Source organism: Strix aluco, chromosome 8 (assembly GCF_031877795.1).
Source record: "Strix aluco isolate bStrAlu1 chromosome 8, bStrAlu1.hap1, whole genome shotgun sequence".
Classification (NCBI taxonomy): domain Eukaryota; kingdom Metazoa; phylum Chordata; class Aves; order Strigiformes; family Strigidae; genus Strix; species Strix aluco.
Window position 1 is genome coordinate 32931409 of NC_133938.1, and position 17925 is coordinate 32949333.

At 47.6% G+C, this 17925-nt stretch overlaps 2 protein-coding genes across 4 annotated transcripts in view; one reads left to right on the forward strand and one right to left on the reverse strand.

Moving 5' to 3' along the window:
* RGL1 (ral guanine nucleotide dissociation stimulator like 1) overlaps window positions 1-6148 on the forward strand; it is a 77020-nt gene extending 70872 nt beyond the window's left edge. The window contains exons 15-18 of one of the 2 annotated variants that reach the window (XM_074833108.1): window positions 153-339; window positions 2171-2413; window positions 3735-3849; window positions 4113-6148. In XM_074833108.1, the coding sequence (XP_074689209.1) occupies window positions 153-339; window positions 2171-2413; window positions 3735-3849; window positions 4113-4300 (733 nt within the window). In that variant the 3' untranslated portion in view covers window positions 4301-6148. The remainder of the gene's footprint in view (window positions 1-152; window positions 340-2170; window positions 2414-3734; window positions 3850-4112) is intronic. The other variant, XM_074833109.1, reaches the window with a different exon arrangement.
* Window positions 6149-9772: 3624 nt separating this feature from the next.
* The window catches only part of COLGALT2 (collagen beta(1-O)galactosyltransferase 2), a 56360-nt gene continuing 48207 nt past the window's right edge, over window positions 9773-17925 (reverse strand). For both annotated transcript variants that reach the window (XM_074833113.1, XM_074833112.1), the window contains 7 exons: window positions 17642-17761; window positions 17092-17168; window positions 15074-15180; window positions 14139-14271; window positions 12616-12743; window positions 11892-12098; window positions 9773-11436 (listed from right to left, as the gene is read on the reverse strand). In XM_074833113.1, the coding sequence (XP_074689214.1) occupies window positions 11160-11436; window positions 11892-12098; window positions 12616-12743; window positions 14139-14271; window positions 15074-15180; window positions 17092-17168; window positions 17642-17761 (1049 nt within the window). In that variant the 3' untranslated portion in view covers window positions 9773-11159. The remainder of the gene's footprint in view (window positions 11437-11891; window positions 12099-12615; window positions 12744-14138; window positions 14272-15073; window positions 15181-17091; window positions 17169-17641; window positions 17762-17925) is intronic.

Consider the following 17925-nt stretch of genomic DNA (forward strand, 5'->3'; position numbering starts at 1 on the left):
TATAAACAGCATAGAGGAAATGAAAACAATAGGCCACTCAAGATAGGAAAGCAAAACAATACATAAGAATTTTGAACCAAGTGACAGCTTTGCTCAGCCCAGCTCTGTTCTGCTTTCACTTACTGGCTTTTACGCTTTCTTTTCTCTACTAGACTGTTTCTAGGCTCTGAGATGATCGCCCATAACACACCCATCAAAGAGCAACCCAAATCTGCTCCAGGTGGGAGCTCTGGTGACAGCACAGACTCGGCCAGTGTTTCATCATGCGAGTTTAATCACTCAGAACCTGAAGACGCCTGCACCACTCCTGTAGGCACTCGAGATGCGTCTCAGAAAAAGGTACAGTCTGTGCCTTATTGCCAGAGTAAGTAGCCTGAGAGAGACTATTGAGACTGCAGGCAGGGCCTAAACACTTGCCCAAGCCTGTTGGTCTTGATGAGAGCATCGCGTTTAGAGGAATGTAGACTCTAGAAATAAATGTGTAAAAATGAAAGCAACCCAGTCAGGATTTTGCACAATTCCTCTGTGTTGCTGAGATACAAGGCAGACTGAAGCTCTCCTTCCCTGAAACCAGATTTTCTTGTGGTGCCTGGTACTGGAAATGCATGGGGTTAATTTTTCTTTCAGTCCCTCATTGTGCTTTTTGAGAGAGGTTGGTGCTGGTCTCTTCTCACAGGTGATTAGTGACAGAACAAGAGGGAATGGCTTTAAACTGCAACAGGGGAGGTTCAGACTGGACATTAGGGAAAAAATTTTCACAGAAAGAGTGGTCAGAGAGTGGAATAGGCTGCCCAGGGAGGGGGTGGAGTCACCATCCCTGGATGTGTTTAAAGGTCGTTTGGATGAGATGCTGGGGGATATGGTGTAGGGGAGAACTTTGTAGAGTAGGGCTGAGGGTTGGACTTGATGATCCCAAGGGTCTTTTCCAACCTGAATGATTCTGTGAACCCTGGAGGAGGCAGGGCAGCTGCAGCTGACCCACTGATGGGCAGGTAATGTCACAGCTCACCAGCCCTGCGAGTTTCACCTCCCGTGAGCTCCCTGCTGCCAAGACAAACACACTGCCTTGGCTCAGTTTAATTCCAGCAGGGAAGTCGGGGTGCAGTGCTGCTGTACCTCCTCCTGCATGCCAGCTCACTCAGCAGCCGCAGCCAGCATCCTACACAAAGGCACTGAACCAGCGTGCCAGGACGTTTTGTTTCGTGGTGAAGGCAGAGCTCTCCACCCCGCACCCCTGCAGCTGGGGCACCCCACAACAAAAGGAGTGTGAGGCTGAAGCTGTGAGCCCTCATGTGGAGAGCAGGTGGGCTGGGTGTGTGCTGTTACCAACCCAAGAGACAAGATTCATGGGCAGGAAACCAGCAGAACGGATCTGATGGGGGGTCCACAGGGACATCTTTCCTACAGACTCTTCCCTTTTGAAATCTGTTAACTGTATTGTTGAAGCCCTTTTCAGGGATGTTTTGATGAATAGTGTCATACTGCGGTTTAGCTTGTGGATATTTTAAATTAAACGATACGAAATGTTCTTACACCAAATGAAGCACGAGGTCCCAGACACTAGCATCCATAAATCGTTTAAACTGTTTAGCTTGAGCAGTTGTTATGGTGGTTTCGATATGCAAATTGGAGAGGGAAGATCCTCTCAGCAGAGTCTGAGCAAGGCAGATGAAGAGAGAGGCAAAGCCCCGAGCAGCAGGGGAACGAAGGAGGCAGTTCCCAATGAGGAAAGAATATTCAAGGAGAAGTGGCAGGCAGGGAGGTGTGTGTGTAAAGGCTCATTCCTGGCTGGAGCAGGAGCGGTGGTGCCGGTGACACGCTCCGCTCTTCCCCAGCTGGTCCCAGTCCCTGGCTGGTTGCCCACAGCCTGACATCGGCCGCTGGATCTGCTGCCACCTCCTGGCCTGCCCTCCCTGAGAGGCAAGAGCAAGCCACGCACCCTGCCCGGCACACTGAACTGGAAATAAGGTCATTAAAATGGTGAAATTAATCAAGTGAGGTTCACTTTTTCTGGAGGCAAGGAATACCACTGCCAGCCTGCTGGACAGAGTGCACATGACAGGTTTTTCATAGGCTTTCTGCTTTCTCAAGTCCTTCCCCCGGAATGACTCACGCAGACATACAAAATGTCCAGTTTATGACAGTGGTTTTGTTCCTTTCTGTTGCGTAGCTCTCTGAAGAACCCTCGTCCTTCTCTTCCTCCATTCAGCCCATGGACATACCTCCCTCGGAGATGTCACCTTCAATCTCATCCCCTCCCTTGCAGTCCTCCGAGGACAAGTGCGCTGTCTCCGTGACACCTGTTACCTCCAAAGAAGTACTGCCTCCTGTTTACAACCAGCAGAACACAGATACGTGCATCATCCGGATCAGCATAGAAGACAATAATGGCAATATGTACAAGAGCATCCTGGTGAGTGGTGTAGAACAGCAACACGCTGTGATCGTTGGTGATGTTTTCATCCAGGGTGACTTAAACAAAGGGTGCTTTTAGTTTTGAAAATACTTATTCACTGAGCCGACTAATTGAACCTGGCTTAAAAGGCAAAATGACAAACCTGACAATTCAAAATATGTGGAGCGGGGTATGAATGAGAGGTCTGAAAACAGCATCTTTGTGGAAGTTTCTGGTCTTGAAATTAAAGCTTGTATTTTATCAAACAGTTCAAAGTGAAGCATTCTGATCAAGCGCAGGCTTGGCTGCTCTGTTCTTCTGCTGCCATTAGCTGCCTTTTCTCTAGCTCAGAATTTGTGTGTGGGTTTTGACACAAGATGCCATGTGCCAAGTTTCTCCTGCAGAAACTTTTCCCAGGAGCTGGTTTCTGGAAACGGGGAGCTGTACAGGAGGAACCTGACAAGCCCTTTTAATTACGCAGCTTCTCCCTGCAGCGAAGGTTGTCGGAGCAGCAGCAACCAGCGCTCAGGTGTTTCCCTGGATGCTGGTCCCAGGGAGGGATTCTGGCAGCCCTGGGCCAATGGCCGAGGGCGTGCAGGGCCTGTGCTGGGCCGCGGGTGACGTGACTCGCCTGTGCACGATCTCTGCAGACACCGGACAGGGACTCAGCTGCTGAGAAAACACTTTGTGTCCCTCAGGGCCCCGGGGGGAACCAACACAAAGTGAGGTAGTCTGTAGCACGTTTAGCTACCTTCTGATTTCACTGGTCTGACCTCCCCAAACTGCAAAGAGCCGTTCCCTGAGGGCCTGACAGATTTGGCTACTGGCAAGACAAATCTTCCTTCTGACTGCGTAAAGCTCTGGAGGGAGCCCTGTGTCTGCTGCGGATGCACAGCACTTCCACAGCAGACAGTAAACCCAGTTACAAGGCCAAAAATCTTTGCAGGGTGTCAAAGAAAGTATTTAGGAGACTGCAGATTAACTGATGTCTGCAAACAAGAGATGGGGCAGCTCTTTACGTGGACTTTTATGGCTAGTGAGGACAGTGCCTCAGCTCTCAAAATGTTTGTTCAGGAGAGCAGACGCTGTGATTTACTGCTGTCTCTTCTAGTACACTATCTGTCGCCTTGAACTAAAAAACCAGCACCACCACATGTCACACATACCATGTTTTAGTATCTAGCAGGACCTACTACTTTGTTACTGACCATATTTTCTCAGCTCTCTGAAATATTTTTCAAGACCAGTGGCCTGCAAAGAGGCAGGCCTTTGCTAATTATTAAATCAATATATAGAGTGAATAAGCAGGATCTCTCATTGCAACTCTCTCTCTCTCCAGCTAACTAGCCAAGACAAAACTCCTGCTGTCCTCCAGAGAGCTATGTTGAAGCACAACCTGGAATCTGATGCAGTTGAAGATTATGAGCTTGTACAAGTCATCTCTGAGGACAAAGGTAGGGAAGCAGAACTCTGCTGCCGCTTGAAAAGTGCTGCTGGGTTTTGAAGGAAAGAGTACAATGTGAAGCAACGTTAGAAATGCCACGGACACGCTGTCACAGCTCGCTGGCTGGCGAGGCGCAGCAGGGCAAGGAACGGGGCCCAGCACGGCCTGGCTGGGTGCGCTCGGGCTGTTCCCCCGGTCCCTGCTCTCTCCTGGCTTTCCTTCTGCCACGTACAATACTGCAAATTAATGCTCGCTCTGGTCCCTCTTTTGCAGAGCTGGTGATCCCAGACAATGCCAACGTGTTCTACGCCATGAACAGCCACGCGAACTTCGATTTCATCCTGCGGAAAAAAGCTTCAGTCAGCGGGCAGAGGAAAGTGAGGAGCCGTTGCAGTCTGACACTCCCCAGAACTGCCAGAGGGGAGTGTGACAGCGACAGGCTCAGCAAAATTACACTGTGAGGGAGACAAGGCCACAGGGAGAACTGGCTGAGGACTACCACTGCAACCATCCAGTATTACAGAATCAACAGCAGATGAACGTGTCAGTATTCAACTTTGAACGTATTTGAGGCTGAAATGCAAAGTGAGCATTTGGTAGACCTACAGCCAGAGATGTGGCTCTTCTCCCTTGTAGCTGGATGTGGACATACACACACAGATTTATGGGACAGTACGGACTGGACTTTTTTTTTTTTTTGTTTTGCACATTAGCCTAGGAAGGTGACAGCCCCAGTTAGAGGGGAAAACAGGACTGTGACATTTGTCTTAAGGACACCACACAAGCCAACTCTCTTTGCGAGAAAACATTTTCCTTTGTGCCAGTATTACACAGAAGAAGGTCTAAACTTATTTTTATAAAACTGGAGAAGAAAAGTTTCAATACAGTTCTGCCTGAACCAAGGAGGAGGTCCCAGCCACCTCCAGCTGACTGACGGGAACACTGGTTTGCAGGAGGTGTGGGTGAGCCAAGTGCCACAAGCAGTTGCTACCTTCAGGAGGGATTTACATTCATGAAAAAGCAGGGTGGGTGCATCCCCAAAACACTCATCCCTGGAGACAGCAGAAACTGCAAGTGGGTGTATTGCTTTCACACAGCTGGCAAACTTCTTTTTGCACTTGTTCCACACCAGAAAATTACCTATTTTGGATTTTTTTCCAAAGAACTTTAAAAGAATGGACTGCACTTGCTTTTGGATGAATGTCATGGTTTTTTCATGAACAAGGCAAATAAACACTACTTGTTTGGATTTAGGTCTTAATGCCACTACAGGGTGGTTTTTCTTTTACTTTGCTAACGTATTGAACAGAAATCAATGCCTTTTGCATGTACTCTGAAATGACTGATGTACCTCTTTGTAATGTGCAATCACTCTTCAAGAGCAAAACTTTTAACTCACGTTTCCATTCATGAGGGGCAACTACATGACCTTTTATTTTAAAAGTGGGTATTGAGAGGAGACAGCCAGGTCTTAAACATTACTCCAACCAACCAGAGATTTTTATATACTTGTAGCGTTATTACACGTCATCTACAGGCACCTCCATTGCTCTTTATGTATGTCTATTAAATGAATTTCCGGACATGGTACATCCTTTCAGCTGGAATAAAGAATTCAGCTGGAAGTTTATCATCTGTTCTCTGTGAAACTTTAAATAACATATTTCTTGAGTCTCTTCCCAGAATAGAGCCTTCCTTGAAAGGATAGTTAAAACTTCTAAAAGCCATAAATGAGACATTGGATTGTAAGCAGCTCTTACTGAATAGGCTCTCTTTGAGATAAAACAAACTCAAATACTTAATTATATACATGCCTGGGTCTTTTTTTCCCCCCACCAGTTCTGTAGCACAGATTTTCAAAACTGTGCTCAATGACATTAACAATGAGCGATAAACTCACGACGCAATGTTTGCTTTACTACGTTGTGTGTGAAGTTTTGTCACCTCTGCTTACAAGCAGCACCATGTGGGTCCTAGTCTGAACAGTTTAAGAACTGCCACTGTTCTTCTGTTAAGAGGGTGAAGGTAGCAAGTTTGTAACTGAGCCTTAAACTTTGCCCAGAGTTAGGATAAGATTCCAACAGAAGTTCAGTTTTCTTTGCATTTCAGTGTAAGCGTGCATTGATGTCTGTTCAGTACCATTTGCAAAGCACAGTATTGCTCACTCAGAGGTTGTATGTCTGTACTGAGCTGAAAGGTGAATGTTCTTCATTTTAAAATTATACCCTCCAAAATGTTATATATGAAAAAGATTTTTTTAATTGCTTACCTGTAATCTTTATACAATAAGTAAACTTTTTTTCCACTAATATTTGCCTGGAGTGAATCTGTTTTCTTCTCTTAAGAGTTTATTACTGCATGTCAGTTGTGGGGTATTTTATACCTCACACCACTTCCCTCACTGTCACTCTTTCCAACTTCATCACTTTTACTGTGTTAACTGTACTCAACTTCTTCTACCTCCCACAACTCATCTCCCCTGCCACCCAGAGAACTTGAAACACCATATTTGAGCTGTAACCCTTCAGCTACAACCTTCCTATACTTTTTTTTACTCTACAGTTGTGCATTTTCTTTTTAATTCCTAAAAGATTTTATGAGGACAGCTTCTGTGTTTCTTCAGCAGGGTGGCTGGAAGGGCTGTCCAAGTAAACTAGTCTCTCACCTACATTACCCACGGAGGGGCAGCAGCTCACCACAAGCCATACATAGTCCAGTCACACGTTGCAGGAGTGCAGTGAGCTTGTTGAGAGCTAAAGGGCAAAGCAAAAGCCATCCCAGTGCATCAGTCATGCACACCAACCTGCTATGGAGTATTTTGTGCTATTTTTTGAGCTTTCAGTTTAATGATTTCTGTTGTAACTAATTGGGTACTTTATACACAAATTTTACAACTTTATTAAATCATTCTCTTTTGGGCCACTGAATGATTTCTGCAGCAAGTTAATATAAAAAAAATAAATTGTTTTGAGTGTTTCCATCTCTTCCTCATTGTCACCATCATGGCATTTTCATCTCCTGGCCTCACAACCATGAGCTTGTTGGGTTTTCACCACCCCCCCCTGCACACAATACAAATGTTTGGCGTTTACATCACAGCTGCTGCTTCTACCTTTTAGCAGTGTCCTTCTTCCCCTCCGAGCATTCCTACAGACAACCTGCCATTTCACAAGTCCCTTCAGCGGTGGGGGAGACTCCTAAAACTGCCAGAAGTCACACTGTGAGTCCCAGAACTGTGGCAGTTGCCTTCATTGCTAAAGCACTTATCCTGTTACTATAGCAAAAGAAAGATTACCCTGAATTTAAGCTGTCTCCTGCTTTTTTTTCTTACTTAAATTACCTCAGGAGACAAAACACAACAACACAAGCTTACTCAATTTCCTTCAGGATAAATACAACCTATTTGTGAACTAGGAATTTCATATTGCCATCCTGAGAGCACAACAGCACTTTTCCTTTCTTAAACAAAAGCAAAGACAGTTGTTAGGTTACAAGCAGTCTTATCGCAGATGATCATTTTTAGGGCCTGTCACCATAACCTTTCTTGGGAACAAGTTGCTTTTTCAGCTGGCTTGCTACTCACAGTTTGTAAAACCTGTTCCTAGCTTCCACTGCTCTGCCACCACGCTCGCTGGGACAGGCGCTGCTGGGTGTTTTTTACATCAGCTGGGGCCTCCTGAGGCTTAGCTCAAATCCTCCATAGCAGAGCAAAAACCCCCACACCAAAAGGAGAGGTGAAAAAAAAAGGGGGGGGGGGGGGAAGCGCCGCAGCAAACAGCCCTCTCGGCCGGAGCCAGAATGTTATAAATGCAGAGGCAGAGCCGAAAATAACTTTTATAAATTTATTGCGATAAGAACAAGCTCGGTACGCCGGGGAGCAGGGGGCTTTCTGCTCCGCACCGACGGACACTAGATGGAGCTGCGTCACTCCCGTCTATAGCCCCATCCTGGGCTGCACATGCGCAGCAGGGCCCCGCAAACTTTCCCGCGCTTTCTGGTGTTGCCGGGGCTCCTGACGGGGTCCCTCCATTTTCCACCTGCGCAATCCGCTGTTGCTGGGGGCTTCTGACAGGGGTCCCGCCAGTAATTTTCCACTTGCATAACAACAGTCACTGAGGAAAAAAAAAAAACCCCTCCAAACCCTTTTAACCATAAAACCACGATAAATCTCCTTTAACATATATACATTGCAAAATATATTAAAGTCATTATATATTCTTAACACAAACCACCACCATATTCTTCACACAGAAGGCTGGTGCTCCTACTTGTGCTCAGTTTTGAAGCCCCTTAGATGAGGGGAAAAAAAAAAAAAGTACATGGAAAGTGGAAAAACATCAGAAAAACACAGAAGTGTTTCAACTGGCTCCTACTTTTCCAAAACACAGTTAATTCTGAGTAGAGCAAAGCCTGGGCCACACCTGCCAAGGAACTGAAAACCCAGACAGGGAAAAACAGCCCTTGTCATAGCAGGTGGAACCACTGGCTATCCACCACAGCTTGCATATAGGTAAAAGAACAATCAGCTAGATTGAGGCCATGTCTGCTCTGAAATGGACACATTCATTTAATTAGTTACATTTTTATTCTCGTTTCCCCCCTCCCCTGAAATTGCCATCAAACCCCTTGCACCACTTGCTCGCAGAGTCAACAAGAAAAAACCCACCCAAAAAACCCCAATGCTGTTGTCAAGATGTTTTTAATAAACTGCTGCTGCTCTACTTAGGGAAATCAAAGTTAAATAAAACTCAGCCTCCCCGAGCATCCAAACCATCTCCATGGACAGCACCACTTCCCGAGCACACGGTGTTAGCCACCTCTGGCTGCAGAGCTGCCTTCCCTGCTGTGCCAGCCTGTGGGACCACACCCGTGGGACCTGCTGTGAGGCCAGGGTAGCCTGGTGGCTCCCATTTTTATCATTTGAATGAGCTACATTAAGGTTAAAAAAGGAGGGGGACGCAAATCCCATTTTTTTTTTAAATCCATGCTGTGTTTCCTGCATGGCCACTAGAGCGATGCTCTCTGCCCTCCCAGGGAAGAGCCCGAAGGGGCAGCTGCGAGGCTGTGCCACAGCCCACAGCCCCCCTGCACGGCTCTGGAGGCTGGGATGGCACGCTCACCCTTCCCTCCCGAGCCCCTCCACACGAAGCGAGGGCTACCGTGAGGAGCACCAGGGTTGCGGTCAGCCACGATGTTCATGAGGAAACTGCTGCAGGAGGATCATGAAAGGTCAGAAGAGGGAGGGTTCGAAAAACCAGAGTGCTTGCTGACACAGGTAAATCGCCCCCACGGTTGGGGGAAAGAGAAGCTGCTCCCGTGGACACAGAGATGGGTCTTTCACAGAACTAAAAGCACATGAGGGTGGAAGAGATACGCAGTGGTGATGTGGATGAACACAGCAGAGCCATAACGAGCCTTTATGTGGAGAGGCAGCCACAATATTAGATCGGAGAAACGATACCAGGCCAAAGAGACTCACCCACCCAGCACTGGCTCATCCCGGCTGCTCTGTCAGACTCGGATGCACACGCACAGTGACGCCCGAGAATGTGCTGGATGCTCACCAGTTCACCAAAGTCCTGCTTCTGAAGGCCACACCAAGCTTCTCACCAACATCTTTGGGATTGCCATCATGCTTCCAACAGGTCAGACTTGCCCCTGGTAAAGTGAGACCTGAGGAGGAAGCGAGAGGGCTTGTCAGAGAAGAACGACCCAGGCTGTGCGTGGTGGCCCGCGGCAGACCTGCTCTCCAGACTCACCCCATCTCACAGGCACCTGCTCCAGCCTGGGCAGCAGAAGGAACACGGCTCCCAGGCAGTAGATGCAGAACAGGCACATTTATACAGCCAGTGAGTCCACGACGGAGTGACACAGCTTGAGCTGGCCTTCCCCGGCCAGAGCTACTCCCACCCAATGAAGACTACACACAGTGCTCGTCTTGCACCAGGTTCTATGTATTATCAGACCGGCTGACAGGTAATAACATGTCTTCTTTAGCAGAAAGCACATTGATCAGTAATTATTAAAAACAAACAAAAATTTAAAAACCAGCCACACATGCTCAACTGTACAGCAGCCAGCAGGTGAGTCTCTAGATTGCAAGCCCAGGAGGGCATCCTCCCTCTGCACCAGCAGCCTGCAGCCCGAGGTCTGCGCTGGCTAAACCTAAGCAGTGTAGTCTGTGGTCACCTGGCCTCTGAGAAACATTTGTTTTTTTAAAAAAATAAACACCATACTCTGCTGACATGTTAGCCAACAGCAAGTACATCAGAACTCATCCAAAAAAAAGACAAGTTTGCTCCTCACATGAAAAAATATCAAGGCAAGTTGCCTTTCCGTCCTGTAACACGCAATTCTATCACGGCTGTTGAGAACACTAACATCTCTGTAGGCTGTTTTGTTTTTATAAAGGTAGTGTCAAGCAGTTCATAACCAAACTTTTGAAGTTCCTAGAAGTCCTACACTTGCTTTTTATGGCCTAATTAAACAGGCCTGCAAATAGGTTGTCAGGCTTTATTTTCCTGAAGGAATAAACTGAGGCAGGGGGTGAAGCAGGACATGACACAAACTAACTCCGCCTGTGTTCCCTTCAGGCAGTGCAGGGACAAATACAACCAGCAACCTCCACTTTCTCTGCTAGCTTCCAAGATTTTAGACATGCCAAGACATCAGTTCTGGACTGGGAGGCCTGTTCAGATGGGATCTAGCAAGTTTTGAAATTTGCAGAGGGGAACCCAGCAGTAGTTTTCTATGAAAGTGTGAAGAGGGAGAAGATACTACAGAGGAGCACGGCTCCAGTGCACTGAACATTTTTGGAAACCATCTTGATTCTGACAGGGATCCCTTTGGAAAACGAAACCGAATAACCCACACGCTTGCCTGAAGTTTGTATCAGTGAACAGGGTTATAAAAGCCTACAAACCTACAAGGAATAACAGTTACACAGCAGCCCAGTTACAGCTATCCAGAAAGGTATTAACACTTGTACACCTCTATATATTAATCTTTATAAATACAGTGTTCTACACGAGGAACTGTAGAAAGACGTCATTCAAGGTTGTTTTTTTACAAAAGCTTGAGAGGGCTTTTGTTCAGATCTCTGCCTTTTTTCTGCCAGTCTGGAACACTTGGTCTTTTTCCTCCTTCATCTCCCAGCCAGTCCTAAGCGACTTGGTTAGTTGTCAGGTCCAACCACTGTGCTTTGCATTCGAAGCAGTGGGAAGGAGACCACATGAAGAGCTGCTCTACAACTTTCAAGGGTGAAAAGCTAAAGTGTGAGGCAGGTTCAGCTGTCAATAGAGTCCCAGGGGAAGCGGGCAGTCATAGCTCATCCCTGGAGGACGGCGTGTTGAGAGATGACTGGGAAGGCAGAGCATCCTTGTTCTGGGCATCGCTGTGGATCTTGCCCTGCTGCCGGGATTTCCAGGAGTGTGTTCTGTCCCAGTCCGTTGACACGGTCTCGTTGTCCCAGATTGTAGAGGTCTCTGTGTCACTGAGGTAGCCCGGCTGCCCTGTGTAGTGGGTGGGGTAAACAAGCAGGGGTTCTGCTGAAAAGGCTTTCAAGTCTCTTGACTCATAGTACTCCATGTACTTCGCTCTAAAGAGGAGAGAAAAATCATCAGTAACAGAGCGAACGTTCTTCAGTGCCACTGCTTGTAACTGTGAGATACAAGCCAATCCACTGAGTAAACAGGTCCCAGGGAGCAGAGATAGTTGCTGGGGTGGAGTCTGACTCCCCGCAGCCAGAACCATGTGCCTTACAACCACACGCAACTTATACAGCCAAAGCCTCCGTTACCAGAGACAGCCAAATGTCTCAGAACCAGGCCACAGGCCCTTGACCAGGCAGGAACAATAACCGCTCTGCAGCAGGTCTGTCACCTCCTTTGACCCGACTCAGGAGTCTGCTGGAGACAACCAAAAAGCACAAGGAGTAGCCCTGTCCCCCACCAGCCAGGCTACAGAAGTGAGACACACCAACATGACTGGGCTTAAGATCATTCAGCAAGACCCAGCTCACATCAACCTGAGCAGCGAAGGCATCCTACTTACACAGGGTGCTTGTTGTACATGACGGGCAGAAATTCATCTACAGGCAGCATCTTGCTGAAGGGCTCAGCTCCGATGAGTTTCTGAGCCCCTTGGAAAGAGATTGCATACCCCAGGGTCCAGTAAGAGTAATCAGCTTCCACCAGGTTCATCACATTGGGAACTGCTTTCTCAGGCTCCTGCACCTGCATCCTTTTCCGGCCAATGTAGCTTAAAGGGCGAAAAGACCAAGGAAATTGGAACCAAAGTGAATCTGCAGCAATTAGGACCACAAGACTGTTTATGTTAACCAAGGAAGAGCAAAGGGTCATTCCAATAAGTAATCCCTGACCAGGCTCACGGATTTCTTATCCTGCACCACTCCCAGACATCCAACTCTTAACCCAGTGGGTGGTACAGCTGTGAAAGAGTTTGTAAGGGAGCTAAGATGACACAGTCCAAGCCTCAGGACTGAGCTGAGTCAGTTCCTCTGTCACAGCAGCATCTCCAGACACTGCTGAGATCAACCAGCACTGCCCACACAGGGCAGTAGTGGCACCCAGCAGGCATTTCAGCATCAGTCTGCCTCAGAAGGCAGAGCTGTCCTGATGGGAAGAGCCACCAAGAAGTCTCTGCCACCTTTCCCTGCACCCCAGCATTCACCCACATCTCTGTCATGACACAGCAGATGCTGCTGACCTCCCTGCATGCCCAGGGGCTCCCAGGTGGCCGAGGGCCCGTTACTTACATAAGCTCCCAGTCTAGCTGGGCTTGTTCAACATCATCCATCAGCTTCATGAGCTTCCTTTTAAACTGGTGTTCAAAGCGCACATCATCCTCAATAACAAGCGTCTTCTCCAGTTCTCTGTTCACCACCTAAAACAAGAGAGTTTGGATGTGATTACAGTGGCACACATGGGCTACTCCCTGCACCCTGAAATTACTGGGGTCATCCTGACCTGGCACTGCCTTCTAGACCATGCAGGTAGGGAGGCTGGAGAACCACTCCCAGGTTCACAGCTCAGCTGGGAGAGACATCAGTTTTAGATGCTTATTCTGAGACACTTTAAAGATGGGTAGTATGAGGATATACCAGTATACCAGGATATTAAGACAAGGTGCCAAACAAAAATGCATGATTTCAAACTGCAAAGATGGTGGAAGGAACATATATTTACTTTAGTCTCCTAGAAAGTGTTATTACCCTCATCTGAGGGTAAAGGCAGGGCCAGTAGAGAAGAGCCAGTGAGAACAGGCCTGGGAATACCCTGTGGCTGAGCATCTGCAGCCTAGAAAAACCCGCCATCTAGAACCCATGAGCTACCATCCAGCATGGCCACAGCAACCACCTCCTCAGGGAATATGCAGCAGCCTCTGCTGCCAAAGCTGCTGTTCAAAAAACCCTTTGTTGCAAGGAAGTGTTCCTGAAGTCTGGGAAGGAGGACAACCTAGGGTATCCAAAGTCTGGCCCTGAGGGCCTAGAGAACACACAGGCAAAGGCATCCTGCATGTAGGTTCCCATGTCATCATCTGAGTGTTGGTGATTTAGAAGTCTCAAGGCCAAGAGCACAGCTGGGCTTCTCAGCAGTGAGCCCCTCCATCTGGCTCTGGGCTCTCTGGATCAGTGCCCTGCCCTGCTGCAAGGAGGTGCTGCAGCTAACACCTCTGTGGGCAGGGGCTGCCTCTACTTGGGTAACCACTGCCACTGCCCAGCCTTCGTTTTGTACCAAGGCCTCTCCCTGCCCTCACCACACCTTACTTGAAATAATCCCTCCTGTTGATGTTGGGCTGTGTAACTCCAGCATCTCTGACCAGCACAGCCCAGATCCTCTCAAGTGTCACTCCCCAGGTGACCAGGCAGAGATGGAAGCTACAGCTTTTACCACCCAAACAAGATCTCTTAGCTCAGGTAACAGAGGATGAGAACTTGCTTCAGTTCAGATGCAGAACAAGGGAAAAAAAAAACAGATTTTTTTTTTTTAACACCATCTCTTCTTCAAAACCTGCTTGCCTTTCTCCTAAGCAAACTTGTTCCGACCAGGATGCTGTGCAAAAAGTGCCATGAAAATATTCTGATAAAAATCACTCAGAGCTGTTGGCAAGTGGAAAGCAGAGACGAGAAAGCTGAACACAGCTTTCAAGAAAACCCCTGTGCATGATCCCCTACAAACCAAGGAAAATAGTTCCATCCTACGCTTTCAGAAAGCTGCGTTGTATTGGATGCTCTGCCCTAGGACTGGCTGTGCCCCGAGGCACCCACAAACTCCTCACCTCCTTCCAGATGTAATAGTGACTAAGGAAGCAGCCGATCTCTCCCCTGGTTAGTGGCCTGGAGGAGTACGGGTCCCGGTAACCCGGGAGCATATCGATGCTGAGAGCTTTGAGCTGACTCGTGTTCAGTGCTCTGAGAAAGAGAGAATATTTATCACCATTTAAACAAAAAATAAGTAAATTCAAGTCACATGCGCAACATGGGAAATGCTGCTGATGTTCAGAGAAGATGTATCTCGAGAAATTCTGCACTTGTCTCACTCAAAAACCAGAGAAAAATTAACTTCTTGTTTTACATTTCTAAATCAAGCTGACAAATCATATCCTCGACTCTGCCAATGGCTTCTTGTGGGACCATCAACTTGTCAGGTGCTCAGTTTAGATTATTTTTCTAAGATGTCTTGATGTGTACCCAAGTCTCAAAGACCACTAGATGGCATGTGGGTTCCTATCTCCCCGAGGCCTTTTTGCAACTCCCGGACCAAAAATTTCTGCCTTGATTTCTCATTATAAAAAGGTCTTAACACAGCTTGGAAAGGGCTGTGTCAGGGTTAACACTGTAGCACAACAGCTTTGTAGCACCAGGATGAAAAATCTTCCCAGGAGATAACCGCTCTCAAATACTTTCACTGCTGACTCCTTTTAACTGTGTGCAAGTGTTATAGTTCACAGAAATCGGTATGATTTTAACCTGATTTTCATCTTAGTCTGAACCACGCTGCCCTTGTTCTCTCATGGAGACTAATTGAAAAAGAATAAAGAAACAGAGCAAAACTACCCCAAACAGGCTGTTAGGTAAATAAAAGTGGTACTCGCCTCTCCCCTCAGCCCACCCTTCCCCACAGAAGGGAGGTCAGGGAATCCAAGCAGATGGTGTTAAGCAGAAACGCACAACTCCCTCTTTGCAAACATCAGCAACCCCAGCCAAAACTCACTTTCCATCCACAGCCTCCACTATCTTGACTGCAATCTCCTGCTCATAGAGAGTCCGCAGCATCCGATCCCGCCTGTCTTTCCGACGCTTCAGATTGATCATGAAAATCTGGATAGAAGAGAAAGACATCAGCCTCCTGACTTGGGAGTGAAGAAGAAAAGGGAGTCCACTCTTCTCCAGCAGCCCCATTGGAAAAGCAGATCTTATGAAAATAGTGGATGTGTTTTCATTCCAGGTTGCTTAGAACTTGTCAAAAAATTTGGGTTGGTTTTGACTTGAAAGCTTAGAGGCTTGTTCTCTGTCCAACAACTACTTTTTATGAACGTTCACAGGGGAAACTTGCTCTTTGAGGATGAATAAAGGTGAGAGAAGACTAGTTACAGCCAAGTCTATAATTTCCCAAGATATAGGATGTTTTGATTTATATTAAACACAGAGTAACATGGTCATCTCCACCTCCAGTCCCAGAGGAACACTGACCCGTATGCTTCCCCACCATGCTGCCACTGCCTGTATTAAGGATTATCAGTGGTGCCACCATCCAAGTACAGGGACATGGTAAAGAGAGAATTTTCGTAATTCAGGCACTGAAAATCCGCTGCTACCCCTGCCAGAGCAGAAAGTCTAGCAGGGAGCCAAGACCAGGAACAGAGATGTCTGGGCAGGGCTCCGTCCAAGCCTTGAGGAGACAGACTCTTTGGTGGAGGGCAGAGGGCTGAAGCCCTCATTTGCAGGTAAACTGCAGAGGGTCAGGCATATTTTTCAGTCCCAGGCAGACAAGTACAAGTGCAGCCTTGTAGCCTGTGGAGCAAAACCTCATCCCAGTAAGAAGCGGATCAAATTCTAGGTCAGTACAAATGCAAAAATAATAAACTGGATAAATAAAGTGCAGCCACAAAGGACAACATGGAAAAAACCTACTCCAGCTGTGTCCTAAACACAGACGCTCAAACCCACATAGCCAAACCAGGTTCAGGCTTTACGAGTCATATAAACAGATGTAGCAGAATACACCAAGAGAACAAAGGCTCCCCTGATCACCAGGACCCCGTCGCTCATGGTGCCACCCTGGCAGCTGCATGCACAGGGGTTGCTGGCTCTGTGAATAACACGGACACTGGTTAATTAAAGCCCAGCAGACCCCTCTCCAGCCTTCTCCCCTCAATGCTTGCTCTCTCCACAACGTGTGGCAGAGACGGGAAAGGAATTTCTGCAGGATCCTGGGGCACTAGCAGTGTCAGCAACCATCCTTCTAGTTCACTTAAGGCCGTAGCAGAAAAATGTGGTGACCAAGCAGGGCAGGGGGAGAGCTGCCACAGTAAGGACACAGCACACATGATTTTCACCACCCCTGGACATACCTAGCTTGGGCTAGATCCCATCTCTGAGCTGGCTCCCCCAGCTGCTCTAGGCTCTCCAGTGTGTGTCTCAGGTGAGAGAAATTGTTCCCTTCTGTCACTGGAAAGCAGGAGAGGTTTCCCAAAAGAGCAGTTTTTGTTGCAGACTGTCAAGCTGCTCTGCAGAGTCAGATGTAGAGGAAACAGCACAAGAACTGGGGAGTTAAATAACCTGTTTTTCAGCCTCACTTCTGTCATCTCCTCCTGGCTGGATTAAAACATCCATACCATCAAGGCAGGAAGCCCAAAGGTTCGCTGGGCACTGCCCTTGCACACAAACCTGCACTTCTGAACAGGAGTCTTGTAGCAGCTACTAAGTGCCCGCAGACCTGACTGGCCTCATTTCTCCACAGCAAATGCCAGAGGGAAAGAAAGCTCCTTGAGCCCTTTCCCTTCTGCTTCCCTGAGCTTGGCAGAAGCCCTCTCCACAAAAGGATGGCTATTTTCTCCTTGCAAAAACTTTAAGTCCAAAAGATGAGTGATTGGGAAAGAGCTAACTACATGAAAAGATAACATACTCCAAGGGAAACGGCTGGAAGCTCAGCTACAGGGAGAACCCAGATCCTCTAAGTGATAAATAGGAAGACAAGACAAGACAAGGGCAGCAAAATAGGTTCCTTACTTCATCAAATCCCATCTTGTCAGGATTCTTCGGAGGAACAGAGACATACTGAGAGGGTTCAATGGGAGGACGATCGACTGAAAGAGAGGAAAGATCCCCAGCATCACCCTCATGTACAAGCTGCACTGATATATCTGCATGTGTTTTCATCACTGGGTCTAAAAAGCCCCAGAGAGCTGGGTTATGAAGCCAGCGCCGAAGTGGGTGTAGCAGAAAGCGTCCATGTTGCAAAGCAGAAGCCAGCAGCCACGTGCCAGACAAACCTCATGACAAAGACGAGGTTCTGCAGCATCCTTTCCACGTTAAAGATGCATTTTTGCGTTTAATATGGGGAGATCAAGGGGTTTTGTGAATGGGGTTGACCTGACTGTGAAGTGATTACAGCCCTGAGTAGAAAAGCGGTGGAAAATGGAAAACTGCGAGTCAAAACAGCAGGAGAGCAGTCAGATCAGGATGCAGATTCCCAAGGGGAAGACAGCTCGGCTGCTGGCAGGAGAGCTCTACAAACATGAACTTGGGGGGTCCCTCATGGCAGGGCACAGCAACTCACTCATAGCCTCGATTAGCGTGTGCACAAAGTTCTCGGTTTCTTCTTGTAGCGTCTGGTGCGATTTCAGGGGCATGGGAAGGAAGCCATAGTGTTCACGGTTGCAGATGAACATCTGTATTCCTGGGGATCACAGAAAAACAGAAATTAGAGTCAAGTCTTCTACCAGCGGATTTTGCTGCTCTCTTGCTGCAGAGCCACAACCAAACTTATGCCAGGACCTCAGTCCCAAGAAGTTCTGCTTCATAAGCAAACAGTTCAAAAACATCACAGTACCATTTTCTGGT